The 19,228-nt window shown below is 32.2% G+C and overlaps 2 protein-coding genes across 2 annotated transcripts; one reads left to right on the top strand and one right to left on the bottom strand.

The window, feature by feature from the left end:
- The first annotated feature begins 3,113 nt into the window (after positions 1 to 3,113).
- On the top strand, positions 3,114 to 3,770 carry LOC102668097 (uncharacterized). Its single transcript, XM_006606797.4, has one exon. It carries the CDS (start codon positions 3,243 to 3,245, stop codon positions 3,507 to 3,509), a length of 267 nt encoding a protein of 88 aa, XP_006606860.1. The 5' UTR covers positions 3,114 to 3,242; the 3' UTR covers positions 3,510 to 3,770.
- A 5,682-nt stretch (positions 3,771 to 9,452) lies between these two features.
- LOC100777589 (major facilitator superfamily domain-containing protein 12) lies at positions 9,453 to 12,061 on the bottom strand. Its single transcript, XM_014772521.1, has 7 exons — positions 12,054 to 12,061; positions 11,477 to 11,564; positions 10,583 to 10,666; positions 10,420 to 10,499; positions 9,882 to 10,008; positions 9,590 to 9,649; positions 9,453 to 9,476 (listed from the first exon to the last, which is right to left on the bottom strand). The coding sequence occupies exons 1-7, from the start codon at positions 12,059 to 12,061 to the stop codon at positions 9,453 to 9,455; spliced, it is 471 nt and encodes a 156-aa protein (XP_014628007.1).
- Between the last annotated feature and the right edge of the window lie 7,167 nt (positions 12,062 to 19,228).

Below are 19,228 nucleotides of genomic sequence, written 5' to 3'. Positions count from 1 at the left end.
GGCCCTTCTGAGATAGGACTACGCCCATTCCAATGCCTGATGCGTCTTTTTCCAAAGTAAATGGAAGTGTAAAATCCGGTAAGAAGAGAACCGAAGCCGAAGTCAAAGCCTCCTTGAGTGTGTGAAAAACATGTTGAGCGTCAGTAGACCACTCGAAAGGATCCTTCGTGGTGACCTTGATCAAAGGAGCTACAATGGAGGCATAACCGCAAATGAATTTACGATAAAATCCAATGAGACCCAAGAAGTTATGCAGGGCCCATGTGGATTGTGGGACGGGCCATTGATATATGACCTGGACTTTGGAAGCAACTGGTTCGACACCCTGGCCAGACACGACATGACCTAAGTATTCAACTTGCCTTTGAGCAAAGAAACACTTGGAAAATTTAAGCACCAATTGGTCGTGAAGGAGAACTTCGAACACTTTCTCCAAGTGAATCAAATGATCTTCCAAGGTACAACTATAAACCAATATGTCGTCAAAAAAGACGATAATGAATTGGTGAAGGTATGAACGGAAAATGACATTCATAGTGGCTTGGAACGAAGAGGGTGCATTGCACAGGCCAAAAGACATCATCACCTTGAACACATAATGTCCATGGTGATTGTGAAATGCAATTTTGCAAACGTCATCCTCATGCATACGAATTTGATGGTAGCCTTGTAAGAGATCCAGCTTAGAGAATCAGCTCGCACCTCCCAATTCGTCTAGTAACTCATCGATAATGGGAATGGGAAAACGATCCTTAATTGTTATCGCATTCAATGCTCGATAATCAACACATAAGCGTCATGTTCCGTCGTGCTTCTAGACCAAGAGAACAAGTGAAGAGAATGGACTGATACTAGGACAAATGAGTCCTTTCTGCAACATGTCTTCAACCTGACTTTCAATTTCCTATTTTTGAAAGTGAGGGTAATGGTATGGGCATACATTAACGGGGTCTGACTTAGGTTGAAGGTGGATGTGGTGATTTATGGGTGGTGAGGGAGGCAAGGATTGAGGAGGGTGAAATAGAGAGATAAATTTATAGGTGATTTAAATTATTTCAGAATTCTCGGCAGAAGGAACAAGTTGATAGAGTGCAGATTCTGAAACACACTTCTTGTACTTGGCAATGAAAACTTCAACTTTCATGTCAATATTAGGCTCAACAACACCCTTGTTACTTTTGTCGTAATCGCTAGGATGTGCGATGATAATGATGCAGAAAGGCTACATTTGACCAAAAAGCCTAAGAACGAACTTGCTGAATTTCTTCTTCAATGAATGGGTACCAGTATCACATCCCAACCTAGACATTTGAAGAGTGGCCTTTTGCATCCTAACTCGTTTTAATTGCAAGTGCCTGTACACGCACAATGAACCATAAAAAGCTTTGTTAGTTTGATAAAAAATTACTAATACACAATGAACCATAGAGGCTTCATTAGTTCACCGAAGTTGGTGGCGATGAACTCGGCGCCACCGGCAGTGTCGTCGATGACCTCGCGTGACACTTTGGGTTCTCCAGAAGCGAGTGGATGGGGAAGGGGAGAGCAAAGGGCATAAAGGAAACAGAGGAAAATAAATATTCATTAATTACAAATAAGATCATTCTATTCATCTGTCCAATTATATAGCTCACTAAGCAAAACATACGTGCATATTTGTAATGACAATTTGATCCAAAAGTATCCCATAAGTAAATTGTGAGGGTTAACAATGATGTAGAGTTAACTGTAAGATTATTTTGTCCTATTTCTTTAACATTCAAAAACTAAAATGAGTATTTACTCTTCCAATTTAATAAAAAAATGGAATCAAGTTAAAATTCGAATTCAAGCACTTTGATCACACAACAATTATTTAGGGTTTTAATTGCAATTTCAGATTATGATCATTTTTAGTTTGCATAAACCTGGGCATAGTAAGCAATCATTAGGATGATGTGGTTATTATAATTGTTGTAATTAGGATAATAGGATGCTATTCAGAACTTAAATATTCTTTGTTTTCGTTTGTGAAAAAAAATATTGATTTCACATAAGAAAATCAATTAGCATGCTTTTTAAATTGTCAATCCCAAATAATTTTTTTTAAAACTATCCTTCATTCACTGATCAATTTTTGAACTCTACAAAAAATAAATTAGTATTTTACTTTCATTACACCGACTCCCTTTCATAGGTGTAAATTGTTACACCATAAGAGTAAAAAATATCACACCGACCTCCCCCTTAGTTAGGAGAACTCAAAGTAATATGAAAAGATGGAAGAGTAGGAGTGTAATAAAAACAAATCTCAAGAAAATCTGTGTAATTTATTCAAGTTTGTATTTACCCCATGAATTAAATGAACTTAATTTTTGGGTATGTCTATGTCACGTAAAGTGCATGAACAAACATGTCGGCCTGTATATCCAATAAAAATACTAAAAAAGTTTCAATTATTTTTTTAAAATCTATCAAATAATGAAGATTTCATTTTTTTCTTTCATTTTTAAGTTAAAAAATCAGATATAAAAAATAAAAATACATAAAAGGTATAAATATAAGCATTCATCTCATCCGTGGACTCAAGCCATATACCTACCCTATTGATAGCTATCTGTAACTAATTTATCTAAAAGGAAAAATAAATCTCTCAAAAAACTAAAACATATATTACACCTCTGGGTTAAAATTCTTAATTATTGTTTTTTATTAACTTTTATTTTACGTATCATTTTGATTATTGTTTTTAATTTAATTTTCTACTCAAACCCTTCTTTTATTTTATTATTCTTGCTTTTAATTCCATAGAAGAAGCAAATTTTTACTAGTTAATGAAGAATCGACCCTATTCTCCCGTTTACTAAAATTATTTTTTTGAAAAGAAATAAATTTTTAAAACTTATTGACTCAACATCATTTGATTTAGATTAGTTTGGGATTTTTATTTTTTAGACAACCCTAAAGCTTGTTTAAGTCAAGTAAGAAACTAGCGGAGCACAGCAAATGTGCCTTGACATAGATGTTACAAAACAAACTCTCGTTTATTAACTTGCCAAGTCAGCACCATTTGAACCATTTATGTCGGTCTTACCTCTTTTTTTTCATATTCTCTCACTATTCACCAGCATGCATTTGAAGCCTCCCTAGACTATAAATGAGTCATATTACCTTTGAATTGAAAACCAACACAATCCACTCCAAGTTCTTTGTCTTCACAGTGACTGATTCAGTCATTGTTAGCCAAAAAAAGCACCAAAACCATGGCAGCTGGTAATAGGCAAAGGAAATCTTCTTCGGGTTTCTTCTCTATTTTCAATATCTTCTCATCAAGGAAGCCCAGAGGAGGGTACTCTGATGCCCCTGATTCGTGGCGCAGAGTCTATCCTAGTGATTACGACAAAGGTAACTGGGGTGTTGCTGAGCCCAATATTGACATGAAAGCTGAAGCTTTCATTGCAAAGTACAAGAAACGTGTTTCAGAATCTGCACTCTATCAACTTGAGCCCGCTGCTGCTGAAAATGCATAATATGAAACCATATGTATATTTGTTTATTTCTCTAGATTTTCATTTCCAAATTAATATTGCTTCTACCTTGTACTGGTAGAAATTATGTTAATTAATAATGATGATGATATATATATATATATATATATATATATATGAATTGTATTCAACTACTAGCTTTTTAATTAGTTGTTCATATTGATCACCCAAGTATATATTTGCCTGCTCTTTAGGTGCAATATTGTATTGTATTCTTCCTTCTAAATGGAATGTATGCTTTCACTCTGGTTTATATATATCCTTTTGCTCTAAGTACACAAGGCCTTACAGTATTTTTCTGATTACCATTACACATGTTGTGTAGTATTATTAAGTCCTTCCACGACTTCAGTTACACCCCCTTGTTATGTGTGTGTGATTAAAAAGTAAATAATAAAACGGACGAAGTATATATGTGTGAGATTACACCACCGCCTGGGGTTTATTTCGCCATGACTGCAATTAAGATTTCTCAGAAACATTACGGTATACGAACATTCAACAAGTGCATGACTTTATAGTTTGACTTCACCTGTTGAATCTATGATATTTGAGGGTGAGGCCCTAATAATATATTGACTAAGTTTACTTGTTTATGGTATGTGCGATAAATTAAAGGAAGATTTCAGTTCCTTGTATCGGAAAAAGACTGATCTTAATTTGGGAAAGAATTAACTGATTGCCAGCCTTGTGGAATCCTACATGTTTCCACCGGTGGAGGATTCAGTTTTCCTCAAGGCACAATATTATACATTCTACATGCATGTTTCTCTTTTCTATTCGGCCAATCTTTATTCCTTCCTTATATTATCTACCAGATAATTTGTCTTTCGGGTGATTCAAGCTTGGAAATAAATTAAAGGCAAATTTGAAAGGAGGGAAAAAGACTACTTCACAAACCCACGATTTTCAGAAATTTGGACCTCTTGGATACTAAAACAAGATAAAACTAGTTAGAATTAATTGTTGAAATGTTTTATTCTAATAATTAATGTGGATTAATATTATAAGATAATTATATTAATTATTTATTATTAGTGAGTTTTATTTTATGTGATCAAATTAAGTGAGCTCGTTAGACGATTAAATCAAATGATATGAATTTAAATGAGTAGATGTCTGGCTCATTAGGGAATAATGAGAATCCTATTTGGTTAACACGTTGTGCGAACGCTATGGTCCCCGATATATCGAGTCATCACACATACAATTTCTCTTCTCTCCATCTGAAGAGTTACAAAGGTCCTATTGAGGTATAAAGAGATTCCGGTTGAGAAAGAACCATGAAGCCATCAGTTACGCTATTAGTCGGTTATCCGTTGTCTCTACAACCTTCCGTAACAAATCATAAGAAGAGTACATAGATAATAAATCACCAACGAATTTAGATTTCGCTGCATTTATTTGATCAATCATTATGGATCCAAGTATTCCTAAAATTCTTCTTGATAATCTAAGCATAATGTGTTCTTGGTGATTATATTGGTATTTTATAAAAATCTTCTAAAATTTCAACAAGTGGTATTAGAGCCACCATTACTATTAGATTATTGGGATTTAAAGTTATTTGATTCTTATTATACCTTAATTGCTTTGTTTATATGAACCCTATTTTTTTGGAACAACACATATTAATTGTCGGTAAATTCAAATATTGTCATATTGGATATTTGGTTTGAATTTGAGTGTTTTTTTTCTGGCATCGTGTTGGGCTTTATACACTGCTTCTGTTTATGTCGAATGTGATTATATATTGTTATATATTGGAGGAAGCCCTATGAAAACAATTTTTTCTTTAAGATTTTCGAAAGAAAACTCATTACGGTGGATACAAACACAATTGTACTTTTACACTTTTATCTTTTTCCTTTTCGACATACGGTTGTATCACAATTATGTGAATTGTTGGCTGCATTGCAATTACCTGAATTGTTTTTTTATTATTGTAAAGTCTGGGAATTACTATAACAAGAAAGTATACATAAAGATGTTGTACACTTCTTTAGTTATGGATTATTGCATCTGATTTTCAAATTTTTTTTGGCATTATTGGTTAATTGATACACATGATTAGTGATGCTAGAATAAATTTGTGATAGCGTTATCTACGAATGTGATATTTACTTGTTTTATTTTAAATATAAATCAATGATAGCGTTAAATATATTTTAAAGATATAATATTTACTTGTCGTAATTAATGTTTTATATTTTTCTACTATCATGATTGGGTGTAAATCTAGCAATAACAAATCCTTCACATTTATTTGCATGTCTAGTAATTTTTTATAATTAAATTGATTGACACAATATATTGTCAAAGTAATTCATATTGTGAAAATTGATTTGATTAAAATTACATCAATTAAAGAATGCAATTTATATCTTTTTATGGTAACAATTAAATTAGTCACTAATAACCGTTATAGGTGTGAGCTAGGAAAATCCCAACATTAGGCATATGCATATTTGGGGATGTTCAGCTGAAGCAATGCCTTATAGGTTGCATAAAGGTAAGTTAGACTTAAAGATAATTAGTTACAATTTTTTTTAAAGTTCTCGCATGTATAAGTTTTACAATCTCACTTTAAGACCATGTTTGAGATGTGCAAGACTCCTTGAGGAAATTAAGTTTGGAGGGAAAGTAAACATAATGAGTGTTGTCTTTAAAGAATAACCTGTTATTGATACTAGATAAGCTTTTGTACTTATCATTGTTCAAGAAACGGATATGGTAATTAAATAATAATGTTACTCCTAACATTATTAAAAGACAAGACAACACTAAGATTTCCTCTCAAACATCACCTAAAGTTCAAACTCAATAGTCTTAAGAAGTGTAATTAATAAGATTTTCTACAAAAAGAAAAAATGTAATTTGATATGATTATGTTATATTTATTTAAGAACATGAATATGACATTAGGTTGACTGAGAAGGTCTAATCATTTTTAGTCAAGTCATGTTGTGCTCTAACTTTCAAGTGGATTGATGTCATAAATGATGTAATAAAATCGATGGTTGAACATGAAATTAGGGATATCGTCAAATTTTCTCAAAGTGTGAAACCCATAAGTTGGAGATAAATATCTATAGTCGAAGCAAATTCAATGGGTAATATTGAAATATATAAAGTTTGTTTTGTCACAAAAAGTTTTACAAGAAGAAAGACATTCAATGATCACAAAGAGACTTTCTTTTTTATTTCTTAGAAAGACTCTCTTAGGACTATAATGACACTATAGATCATTTTGATGATTGTTTTGCATACATGGATGTAAACCTTATGTTTCTAAATGGAAACATTGATGAAACAATTTATATGGTGCAACCAAAAATCCTTGTTTAAGATGATCCAAAGTCTATGGTATGTAAACTAAAGAAATCCATTTATGCTTTTAAACAAATCTCGCGTCTATAGTATTACAAAGTTCATCAAGATTATCTCTTATGGTGTTGAGGTAAATTTGGTGATGATTGTGTATGCTAAAAGTTTAGTGGGAGTAAATTTATTATTTTGGTATTATATGTTGATGACATCTTACTATCATCATACAATTTATTGTTGTAAAACAGTTATATTATAATTTATCATGTATGCTTAAGTTTATTTTTTTTGTTTTAATTATTGTCCTAAAATAATTTTTAGTGAGATTCCTAAGGTGATATATGAGTAATATTGGTATGCAACACTAGAAAGTAATAAAGCGCATAATGTGCTAATTGAAGAGAACAAGAAACTGCATGTTTTCTTATCGAAAGTCTAGAAGTTTAGAGATCATTAGGTATTCTAACTTCGATTTTTACAGAATATCTTAATAGCAATCACTCCACATAAGGATCCACATTTAACCATATTGGTGGAGTTAATATTTTTTGCTATGAGATATTATACTATAATTTATGACTACTAAATTATTGTAACTAACTTGACTATTGTTGCCAACATTAAGAAGTCATCGGGTGTTTATTGAGACAATATCTTAGTGGTCTTATTAAGGATTCAATCAAGTACAAGTTTGTTGATATAAAGTATTTGGTTGTTAAATAAAGAATTCAAAAATGACAAATTTATATAGAACATATAGGGACTCATTTCATGCTAGTTGATCCACTTAATAAGGGTCTAACACTTAAAGTTTTTTCATGAGCATACTGCTCATATGAGTGTAATTCCTGATAGTATCTTAGTTTAGCGAGAGTCTTGGTTATGTTCTATATCTTATGGTTTACAAACATTTTGTTGTTTGAATTTTTTGCAGAAATAAAGTTGAAGTTTATCATTTCATTATAAGCTTGTTTTGTTTGCAATATTTATGTTTTATTTGGATTGATCTTTATAAAGAATAAAGTTTAGACCAATTGGAAATAAGCATGACTAAGATTACATTACATGTAATTTCCGTATTGCTTATCCATATTGATCTATGCATTGAGTGTATTGATGTGGTGGTCATTGGGGTCTAGTTACATTCACTACTAGAAATTAGACTTTCTACATCGATTATTTGGCCCTTTCTACATCGGTTATGACCCGATGTTGTAGCGGCAGTCGTTGAAAACCCACACCCTTCAACGATGGTTATTGGACCGATGTAGAAAGGTGACAATTCTACAATGGGTTACAAGATTGACCATGGTAGTATTCTAAGAAATTTGCATCGGTTTTCTGTCAACCGATGTAGAATGATGCCAATAATGGCTTTATTCTACATTGGTTTTTTGGACGCTCGTTTTAGTATATTGAGATATATACATTGGTTTTTAGACCGATGTAGAATGCTGCCCATAATGGGTTAATTCTACATCGGTTGACCGTCTTAGTATGTTTAGTGATCTATACCGGTTATTTGACAACCGATGTAGAATGTGTGTGTGTGTGTGTGTGTGTGTGTGTGTGTTTTTTTTTGTGAAATTCAGCCAGTAACAAATATGCAAATACATATCATTAAAATGAAGATTTGTAGGGCAGTAAATTTCCATAACTTATAATTAAATGTCATTGAGATAAATAAGGTACATTCAGCGATTTTATTACCTTTATCCCTATCTATAATATATACAAAATTCCATACTAATACTAAAAATAACATGTCATCAGTTGTTTGAGGTTTAAAATTATACACTGCTTTCTATACTAATACTAATATTGGAAATAGCTTGAAAAGATTGTAGATTAGCTAGACATACATTTTATACTTGGTGGGATAATATATATGAGCAGATAGTCATCAAAGGCCAGAGAAAGAGCATCAAACCAAAGTTGCGTCCAAAATTAGCCATAAAGTGCAAACACATGAAAAAATTCTCTTAAATCATGAAGAGAGAACCCAATCACCATAGCTTACAAAAATCGTTGATCAAATAGATGAGTGCATGAGAAATCTTAAATTCCAAACTGCACAAAGAAGAAATCCCAACCAAGCCTTGGTAACATACCACGAGTCCAACAACAGAAATTATTCCCAAAATGCTGAATAGATGTGAATTCTCACATATATACAACCCCTTGGTATCAAAATTGAGCAATAAAAACACAAGAGGCAGGGCAGGGAGGTTGATGCAAAATTGAGCAATAAAAACATATATGGTCCATAGTTAGCAAAGATAATGTGTCAACTTACATTCTCATCGTCAAAATCATACTACTCAGCAGCTACAAAATGAAAAATATTAATGTTAGTAACTTCAAACTTCCTTACAACTTAAAAGGCTATATTAGCTAAACAACCAGGAGTCAATTTTTTGCTTGTAAACATGTTTAATAACAAATAAGCTTCACTAAACATAATAACTAGTTCATTCTTCCAAAAGAGTAGAAACAAGTGGAGAATTGGAGATTGGCTAAGGAAATGTAATATACATAAATATCCATTAAGGATACTTATTTAATGAGGAAACCTGTAATGCTATAGACACAACGAAGCTACAGTTGCATGAGAGCAGGAACCTATGTAAAACATCATCAGGCAATGTAATCAGCCATGCCATTATTCAAACTTCAAATTTTTTGAAGCTAAATGAACTACAATGAACTTAGAATGGACAAAATTTGTAGATTACCAAAGCTTTGGCTGATTGGGCCATTTGTAGGTCATTGATGACAAAGAAAGCAAGGTATGCCTGAAAAAGAAGCCATTTTGGTATCAAAATGTTCATATACCATAATATTATTGTTATGCTTCATTGGAAATTCAAATGCAAGCATGAAGTTTTAGTTTCTTTTTAATTATGCTCCTAAATGAGTGTCTTCCTCATGCACTATATCTAACATATAGCATAGCCTAAACATATCAAGCTAGTCCTCTTACAAGATAATGAACACAAATAAGCAAGAAAGAAACTGTGTGCTAACCTGTGAAACGTTGAGAACCAATCTTGTAAGAACATAAACAGGACCAACATGATAATATAGAATTCTCTTGAACCAGTAATCCCATGAAATCCTTGCATGAACCATTCCATGTACATCCACCTTCAATCTATGAATAAAACAAAAGAAAATCACTAAATACTAAAATAGTAGCTAAACTGCTCAAGCAAGCTATTTTACAATAGTTTCGAGAGGGATATAATTGAATAACATCAATGATGATAGTGTTCTTTGTTTAGTTGAAGTTATACAATTATAAGCTTGCTCTCATACCAAGTCTACATTTTCTTTAAGAATTTCTTTACAAGGTAAACACGATATTTTTAATATTTTCATTTAATCTGACTTCAAAGGGGTTATTCAAGCATTGCTTTTCCTCATATTTACAACTTCCGGATATAGCATCTTGATATTATAAATAGTATATACAAGAACATTTTTCCAGACATACAACTATTGTATGTGAATAGCAATAGGCTTTAATCCATGAATAATAACGGCAGTAAGCCAAGAAGCACACCTGGGCTCTTTGGTTGCAAGATGAAATACGCCCACAAAGCAACATCCAATAAAAATTGACAGATATGCAATCCAGCAGTACTGCTCATTTGGAGGAGTAAAAAGTGATTATGTTTGACAACAACTGATTAAAGATGGATCCAAATAATTACAATCTAACATACCTGATTTTCAACATCATCATGTGTTTTTCCATTGATGACACTGAATACTATCAATGCAACTGCATATAGGCTCAGGTTGACAACCTTCAAAGATAATTAGTTGTATACATTAGTAATTCATATTAAAATATTATTGATTTCTATGGAAATTTCACTAGAACTTACCATGGTAAAAGCATTGCGACAGCTAGCTAGTGCCACTTTGCTTGTAGAGTTCAGCGTGATGCAACTCACCACTTGTCATTCTCACTCTCAATTAAATATTTTTCATGTTCTATGTTTTTCCTTTTTGTAAGCATTCCAAATAAAACAGCTTGCAAGGATCGCAAGGTAATTCCAAAAAAGAGCCTTACTTTACAAAATACGGTCTTGGTCCTTACTGCTTGCTTCAAGAGCCGTAAATAGAAAACTTGACAAGTTACAAATCCAAAAATCAACTAGTGGCAACCCAAAGGTGACATTAAGGAAAAAATTATTGGAAGAAGGTATTTGGAATCATAAGGTAGTGTTAACCTCATTTGGGATGAGATGTCTAATAAGGTTAGGAAGGTTGCTAAAGTAGTAGTCTTGGGTGAATCAATAGACTATGGACTGAGATTAGAAATCTTGGTACTAGGATGAAAATGTGCGAAAAGGTAAGAAACAAAAGATTGTTTTAAAGCCTAGCATGAATGCAATAACCCAAAAAAATGGGCAAGGTATCGAAAGTTAGAAATGAGACAAGGAAAGTTGCGACAAGACCAAAAAATTTATAACTAAATTAACCATCATGTTATATGTCTCCAATAAGATTACGCCATGCATATGAACCATAAAGTGTACTCAGCTTGATTTATTTTCATGAATGTTGACACAAATAGATAAAGACAAAGATAAACCAGACCAAAACAATACCTTTACAAAATCACCAGCCTGAATCATAAAATCTTTAATCACTCTATGAAATTGACAACCCTTGTAACCAACCGGCAGTCCTGCTTTGCTGCCAATAAAATCAGATCATTAAAAGTATTAGTTAACTTAAACTCACAAACTAAAAAGGCAAACATTCAGTATCCTTTTGGCAGTTAATACAAGAATAAATCAGGAGAAGGCGGGGGCTCAAGAAAATACCAAAAGGTTGTTGATTTAAAAGATCCTACCTAGTCTCAAATGAGATGGGGGTGGAAGAAATGTAAAATGTACTAATAACAAATAAACATAAGACCTTTAAAATCATAATACTTAATTAAGCTTCAATTCAAGATAAATAACATGTGCCTTATACTTTGATTTGATATATAATCTTAGCATATATTTGGTTCTTAGATTTAGTTAATAAAATAATAATATTTTTCTCTCATCATTTCCACCACGTTGCTGAAATAGAAGAGGGCAGATGCCAAGCCAGTTGGAAGGGCTAAACAGAAATTACAGTTGCAAGGAGGCAGAAGTAAATGCAAATTTTAGTGGCAGCAAGGAGATGAATTACTTTCCCATTATAATTACAGATTTTAGTCGAAGCAAGATCACGACAGCAAGGATTTCTGGCTGGGGTATATTCAGTTACGAATTTCCAGGGTTTGGTTCTTGCCCACCCTAGACATCTGGTGATCAGTATGATCTTACAACCCCACAGGTGAAGGCTTTTGTTTGGCATCAATTGCTTGATTGGTTACAAAAAAAAACAACAACATACTATCGAATGAGGAGGATTTGAGATGCCCGTTCTGCAATGCATGCAAGGAGAATGCCAATCATTTGTTATTCCTATGCAAGTTCTCGACAAATATTTGGAACAAGTGCTAAAATTGGGTGGGAGTGGAGATGGTACAGCACAGCGATCCTCAGAAGTGCTTTGTTCAACACTATATGGGAAGCTTCTTGAAGAAACCAACAAACTTGGCTTCGGCAGTATGGTGCGAAACAACATGGGTCCTATGGCAGCACCAAAATGGGATTATCTTTCACAATGAGAGCCTTGATGTGGATAGAGTTTGGGACTTGATTGTTAGCAAATCATAGGCTTAGTCAACAAGTAAAATCAATACTTTCTCACACTCATGGCATGCATCGGCAACTCTACCACGAGTATGCATTTAAGGGTAAGCAACTAGTGGGGGCTTTGTTTTCACGGGTTGGGTCAAAGAAATTATCAATATACAAACATTCACACTTCAAATGCTATTCATAGGGGAGCAATATGGATACTGGATTGACAGATGGGACATATAGTATTATTGTAACGCTTGTTGGGGGAAGGGATCGGGGAGCAACATGGAGAACAATAATATGGAGGAGAATCAAGGGATAACTTTAATATGGAGGAGAATCATAGGGGATCAATATGGAGAACAATAACGAGAGATACAGAGTGATTAAGTTCCACTTTAGCACCACTATAGTCCCAACTCGACCATGTGTGGAGGAGAATCATGGGATAACTTTAATTTAATTTTTAAGAGGAATCATAATTACATTGAAAAGTTGTTTATAAATTTCTACTAGTCTTCAATGAAAATTTCTTCAACTCTTTATTTATTATTATTCAACGGTTTATAATTACATCGAAAAATTTAGTCCTACAAATGTAGTTATAAATTTTAACACTTGTTAACACAACTTCAAAAGATGCATATAGTCTAGAAGAAAAGAAAAACACGGTATAGAGGTTTCTAGAGAAGCCATATCAGCTAGAACAACGGTTGTTTATACATGTTGAAACACACTACTTATATCATACTGCAAGAAAATCTAAAGTGAAATATTAAAAATAATCAACAACAAAAGCATTGCTAGTCTATGTATTTATAATATTTTTTATCCGTAAGAATCAAAGATAGGTACTAAGGAATTTATAACAAAATTATGCATATTACTCAACCAAATGCGCTAGTTAGACTCCTTTGGTGCATGTATTTTTAATTGAAACTACGTAAATGCAGTTGCAAATTGATATTTTATTTGTCAATATTAATTTTGTAGCCAACAATTAAATTTGGTTTTAGACTACTATCTTCCAGCCATTGTTAGCAATAACTTTTGTAACTATTATTGGAGACAACCATGATATAACTACAATAGGAAGATGAGTAACAACACAATAGAGTTTCCATATAAAAAAGAGCTTAAAAACTGATCCAAATAGAGTTTGCTTGATCTCCTTCCCTTGATCAAAACAGAGTTTGAAATACACTTGCAGAGGCACTTTGCTGAGATGGCTTTTAGAATAGAACAAACTCATTTACAACTCAATTCAGAATCATTGCAGGAATAACATAAAATTGTACCACACGATATTATGTTGTCAAAAGTAAGTTGTATGCAAATAAAAACAAAATGAATAAGAATTGGCATAATATTAACTCAAAAGTCTAATTGGCAGGAAACTTGACAGACATGACATGAGGATTCAGCACGCATGCTGCAACTATAGCAGCCACAATAGTGGACAGAGTTTCGATCACGGATCCAGGGAATTTCGCAATGCAATAGCACCATAACGCCACTAAGTTTTGATTAAATTAGAATCATTTTATCTTAATATGCTAATTTTCTATATAAATTTTCATTGCACTAAGTTTTGTGTTATACTTATCAGTATAATTAATTTTGTTTACTAACAGGAATGTGATGAGTGAGAAAGTTCTAGGCCTTCTATTCTAGGTCCAATTGTGATGACTGAGAAAGTTCTAGGCCTTCTATTCATAGTTGGGGCAGTATTACATGGGGCAGCTCACAGTGCAAAATCATGATTCCAATTTAATATAATTTATACTGAACTATGTATATGGTGCAAGATCTTTTGTCACAAGCAAGTAGGCTAATGCATAGACTGCAACTATTGATATGCAGTATTACATGGGACAGCTCACAGTGCATAGTTGGGCTCTAAACCCGAAACAATTAGTTTCAGCACTGCAAAATCTTAGTTAACTGCAACCACATGCACCAAAATCTAATGGTGGAGTTCATAATGAGAATCCAGTAGAGGAAGTATCAAATTTGAACTAAATTTTTACAATTTATCTATTGGAGAATTTTCTGCACTAAGGTTGGAAACGATGAAAAAAGCCCTAAAAGGGATTTCAAGTTACAACTAAGTAAAATTAGGGTTTAAAAAAACAGAAACTCACAATGGCAACAAGTTGATATTATCATAAACACCAGGCATGCATCAATCAAACCTATTTTGTCGAGGACAACAAGAATAACAAACTTACGCCTGAAAACAATGTACTTACCGCACGACCATCAGAGTGAAGACCAACAAGGTTGTGGCTAGCTGTCGAGACCTACACAGACAATGGCAAGGTTGCGATGGAGTGAAGGACCTAGGTATGACCTTCTCTTTTAGTAAGAACCCAAGCAAGAAGATGAGTCTGCAAGCGTGCAAAAAAAGTGTAAAATTACGAATTAAATATCAAAATTTCAACGACGGTGCTTAAAATAAATTGTAGTAATCTTTTAACATACGAAGGCGGTTTTTATAAAATCATCTTTGTAACATTAACATCAAAGGCGGTTTTATAAAAACCGCCGTAAACTCCTTCAGAAAGTCGAATAAAATTTCAAAAATGCCACCTCGTGGTTTACTACATAGGTTTTCCAATAACCGATGTAGATTTAACGACGTAGAAAGCGTAATTTGTAGTAGTGATTTGTTGTAGTGACGAAAGTCACAGTGATTTCATTATTGATAGATAAGATGGACCAAGTTGTTAAGGTGGCAGTCTAAAGGTAAATAGCGTACAGATGCACACTTAAGATTTTTTATATAATCATCACAATATGTAGTCTAAGTGGGAGGTTGTTGGAATTTTCTATTCCAATAATTAATGTGGGCTAATATTATAAGACAATTATACTAGCTATTTATCATTAGTGAGTTTTATTTTATGTGATCAAATTAAGTGAGTACGTTTGACAACTAAATCTAATGATATGAACTTAAATGAGCAAATATTAGTGTTGGCCCATTAGAAGATGATGAAAACCCTATTTGGTTAACAAGTTATAAGAAAGTTATGGTCCTCAATATACCGAGTCGTCACATATAGTTTCTCTTCTTCCCATCTGAAGAGTTATGAATGTCTTATTAAGGAATAAAGAGGTTCCGGTTGAGGAAAAACCATGAAACCACTAGTTACGTTGTTAGCCGGTTATTTGTTGTCTCTATAGTCTTCTATAATAGATCCTAAGAAGAGTACATAGATCATAAATCACCAACGAATTCAAATTTTGTTGCGTTTGTTTGATCAATTATTATAGACTGAGATATCTGTAAAATTCTTATTAATAATCTAACGTAATGTGTTCTTGGTGGTTATATTAATATTTTATATGGATATCCTAAAATTCCAACATTAATCAAGAATGAAATAACAGTCAGGAAAAAAACATGTACAGTGTGTTATCACTATTGGAAAAAACATACTTAACGATGATCTTTTTGACTCATTTAACGATGATTTTAAATTGTCTTTAATGCTAACATCCTGAAAAATCAGAATATAACAAAGCCACTTATGTCTTTTTGCATCATTCTTATACATCTTGTATAGTTTTGTTGCCATTATTAATATATTTTGCCTTTTTCAAAACAAATATCGAAGCCAATATTGAAATACTGACAGTTATTTAAAGCAACTTTATTCCTAGTATTGCTTGTAATTTCCATCTCTTCTTAACTTTGTTTAGTAAGAGTTTAGCTTAGTAAGAGTTTAGCTCATTCAGGGTTTTAATTATAATATAATTTATATATTTAAAAATATTTATTTATTATTATTTTTAGTTATATAAAATAAAGTAAAAATATTTATGATATAGAATACATATACTAAAGAGCTAGTCAGGTTGTGAAAATGCAAAATAGATATATAGGGTTTGAAGATTCGTTCAATAATATAATCATTTAACTAGAGGGGCCTATAAAAATCATGGTTGTTGGGACATAAAATCAAATTGAAAGGGTCACTAGCATAGTCTTCAAACATTATTAATTGATTGAGTGGCTTTAGCATAAACATTCTGCACAAGCCCTTTATGTCTGTGGTGTTTAAGCTCTCTCTTTGGCTACCTTCCATCGCCTCATAAATCCTCATACACCAATCTTTACGGCATAACATGTGCCATGCACCCTCCAAAGTGAACAAAGACAAGTAAACATCACAGAATTTGAAAACAAGAAGAATCCATGAAATAACCCGCGGTTTTTAGAGATTCGTCCTTAATTGCCTTGTCTTGTCTTCTTTTTTTATTTTTTGATTCAGAACCAAAAAAGAGAAAAGCGAATCCCTGAATAGTGAAGCCAGCTAACTTAAAGTTATTGATACATCGAGTGTGATTTGTGAATCTCTTTTGTTACAAATTTACTGGATGGGATGGTGGCCATCTATATTGGTGAAGGTTCTACTTTCTCTGGATATCATAGGAATTCCATTTGATGGTTCTCATGGGTTTCTTAACCGATTGTTTTTACTTTATAGACCCTCGAATCAACCTTTTCTAGGTCGCTGAGTATTCTCTAGTACTCTTGCTTACTATTGCATTTGATTTCTGACCTATCTCACATCTCAACACAGAGAACTGATTAGTGTATGCCAAATCTTCAATGTATCATGTTATAATTTGTAATTATAAAAGTTTAAATTTTACACTGTTAGCCGTTATCATTGGTATAATTATCATTGGTATAATTTTTAGAATAATTATTATAAAAATTAATAAAAATTTACTGTATATAATATTTTGTGATTAAATAATAATGTAAAAATTTATATGTTTACATTGTGAGGACATACAATATTATGATAATAAAACAAAATGATTTGAGATTTTTTTTTTTTTTTACAAAAGAAAGGTACATTTTCAACCTAATAGCCAAATCTTCCAGTAAAATATTATGTTATGCATGAATTTATTTGAATACTTTAGTCTTAAGTGTCTAACAGCTCTCTAATAATTTGGTAAGAAAGTTTATCTGTATGCTTTAAATAGGATTTTTTAAAAAATATCTTGTGTGTCAGCACACAATTTTAGACTCAGCTTCATTCTGAATTTCTGATCAGGCCATTAATTTGAGCTAGAAAATTGAAGCCATGTTCAAATGTAAAACAATCAATTAAAAAAATCATGGAGAATTGCATATCAAATTATTGATCCACTACAAAAAAGTTGTGTTTTACTGGCAAAAAAACTTCTGGCGGTCATTATAAAAATTACATTATTTCTTATTTGTTATGATCATATCTTCATTTTGATTAAAAGATCACTCCAATTATTTTTTTATAATACTATATCTCAGTTTCATTTTAAATGATAGGGATGCTTAGTTTTAAATAATAGTTGAGATTAAAAGTAAAACGGAATACACAACATTGAATTGTAAAGATTTTAGAAAGAAATTTGCAAATTGACAATTTTAAATCCATAGGGTTAGGTAATAATACTAGTGTAAATTGTTACATGTTGTGGCGGCTGAAATCTGTCAATACTTGCAAGCTGAAAATTATTAGAAATGCAAATAGTGACGATTGTTAGTTGCTAGTAAACTGAGATGCTTTTTGTGACGATTTTTAAAGGAGGATATACCAGCGGCTGTTTGAAATTTGTCAAAAGTTGTCTGTAATATGCATAGTTTCGATAAATTTTTTAGCTGTCAGAAATATCATTTGTGGAGGTTTTTAACTGCCACACAAATTACAACTTTTTTGTAGTGATCTGAAATAAGCATCTTAGAAGATAACTGGAAATCTGAAATTGCTGCTGCTATAATATTTGGAAAAGTCACAGTGGTCTAAAGGCTAAATATCTTCATTCTTCTTCATAGGTTATTTTATCTTCACTTACCATTTGGACCTTTGGTATATTCCATTCAAAGTTTCAAATGCAAAGGAAAAGTCTTAACTGCTGGAATTGTCAATGTTGAAGAAGAGTAAGTCGAGGACATCTCCATCTCTACTAGCACTATTCTATCAGTAATTAAGTGTAAAGGGTAATGTGAAAATGATCTATCGATTAAAGAATCAGTAATAGCCCATGTTTGTGTTCAAATGTAAGCAAAATTGTTTCATAATCTTGATTCATCCAAATATGAATTACTTTGCCACTAGGGACACGTTTAGTAGGAGAATTTTTTTTTTCATACTGAGAAATATAATTTTTGGGAAAAATCAATTCCTGAAAATCATAATTTTTCATAAAATATATTTGATTAGTTTTAATATGTTTTTTAAAATTAAAGATTCATGTAAATATGTGACTAAAACTTTGTTTTCACTCAGAAACAAATTTTCATACTTGAGAAATATGATCCTTAGGAATGTTTTTACGAAAAAATGAATTAAAATTAATTTTCAAAAATCATAATTTTTTTTAACAATCTTTTATTATTAATTACATACCAAACATAAAAATCATAATTTTCTGGTCTAAAAAACTTTCGTTTAACTACCCCTAGGAACCAAATAAGCACATTTTCACTATTAATGTGTGTATAAGAATTATGTTGAATTGACCCTTAACGAGGAACTTTTGCCTTGAATTCAAGCCCGCCAGCAAAGACTTCCAATTTCAAAGAGGCAGCACTACATATATCGACTCATTATTTTAATATTTTTAGCTAAAAAATGTGTTTTAACATTTTAGAAAAAGTAGTTTGTGATA

The sequence above is a fragment of the Glycine max genome, chromosome 20, assembly GCF_000004515.6.
Source record: "Glycine max cultivar Williams 82 chromosome 20, Glycine_max_v4.0, whole genome shotgun sequence".
NCBI classification, from domain to species: Eukaryota; Viridiplantae; Streptophyta; class Magnoliopsida; order Fabales; family Fabaceae; genus Glycine; species Glycine max.
This window is presented reverse-complemented; position numbering and strand designations above follow the sequence as displayed.

What these genes read in the sequence shown, in the direction of transcription:
- LOC102668097 (XM_006606797.4), top strand. Translation starts at nt 3,243, where the DNA reads ATGGCAGCTGGTAATAGGCAAAGGAAATCTTCTTCGGGTTTCTTCTCT.
- LOC100777589 (XM_014772521.1), bottom strand. An exon ending in CTTGCAACCAAAGAGCCCAG is followed by an intron (nt 10,009 to 10,419) that starts GTGTGCTTCTTG and finishes TTTTATTCATAG; the next exon opens with ATTGAAGGTGGATGTACATG. An exon ending in TGGTTCTCAACGTTTCACAG is followed by an intron (nt 9,650 to 9,881) that starts GTTAGCACACAG and finishes CTTCTTTTTCAG; the next exon opens with GCATACCTTGCTTTCTTTGT.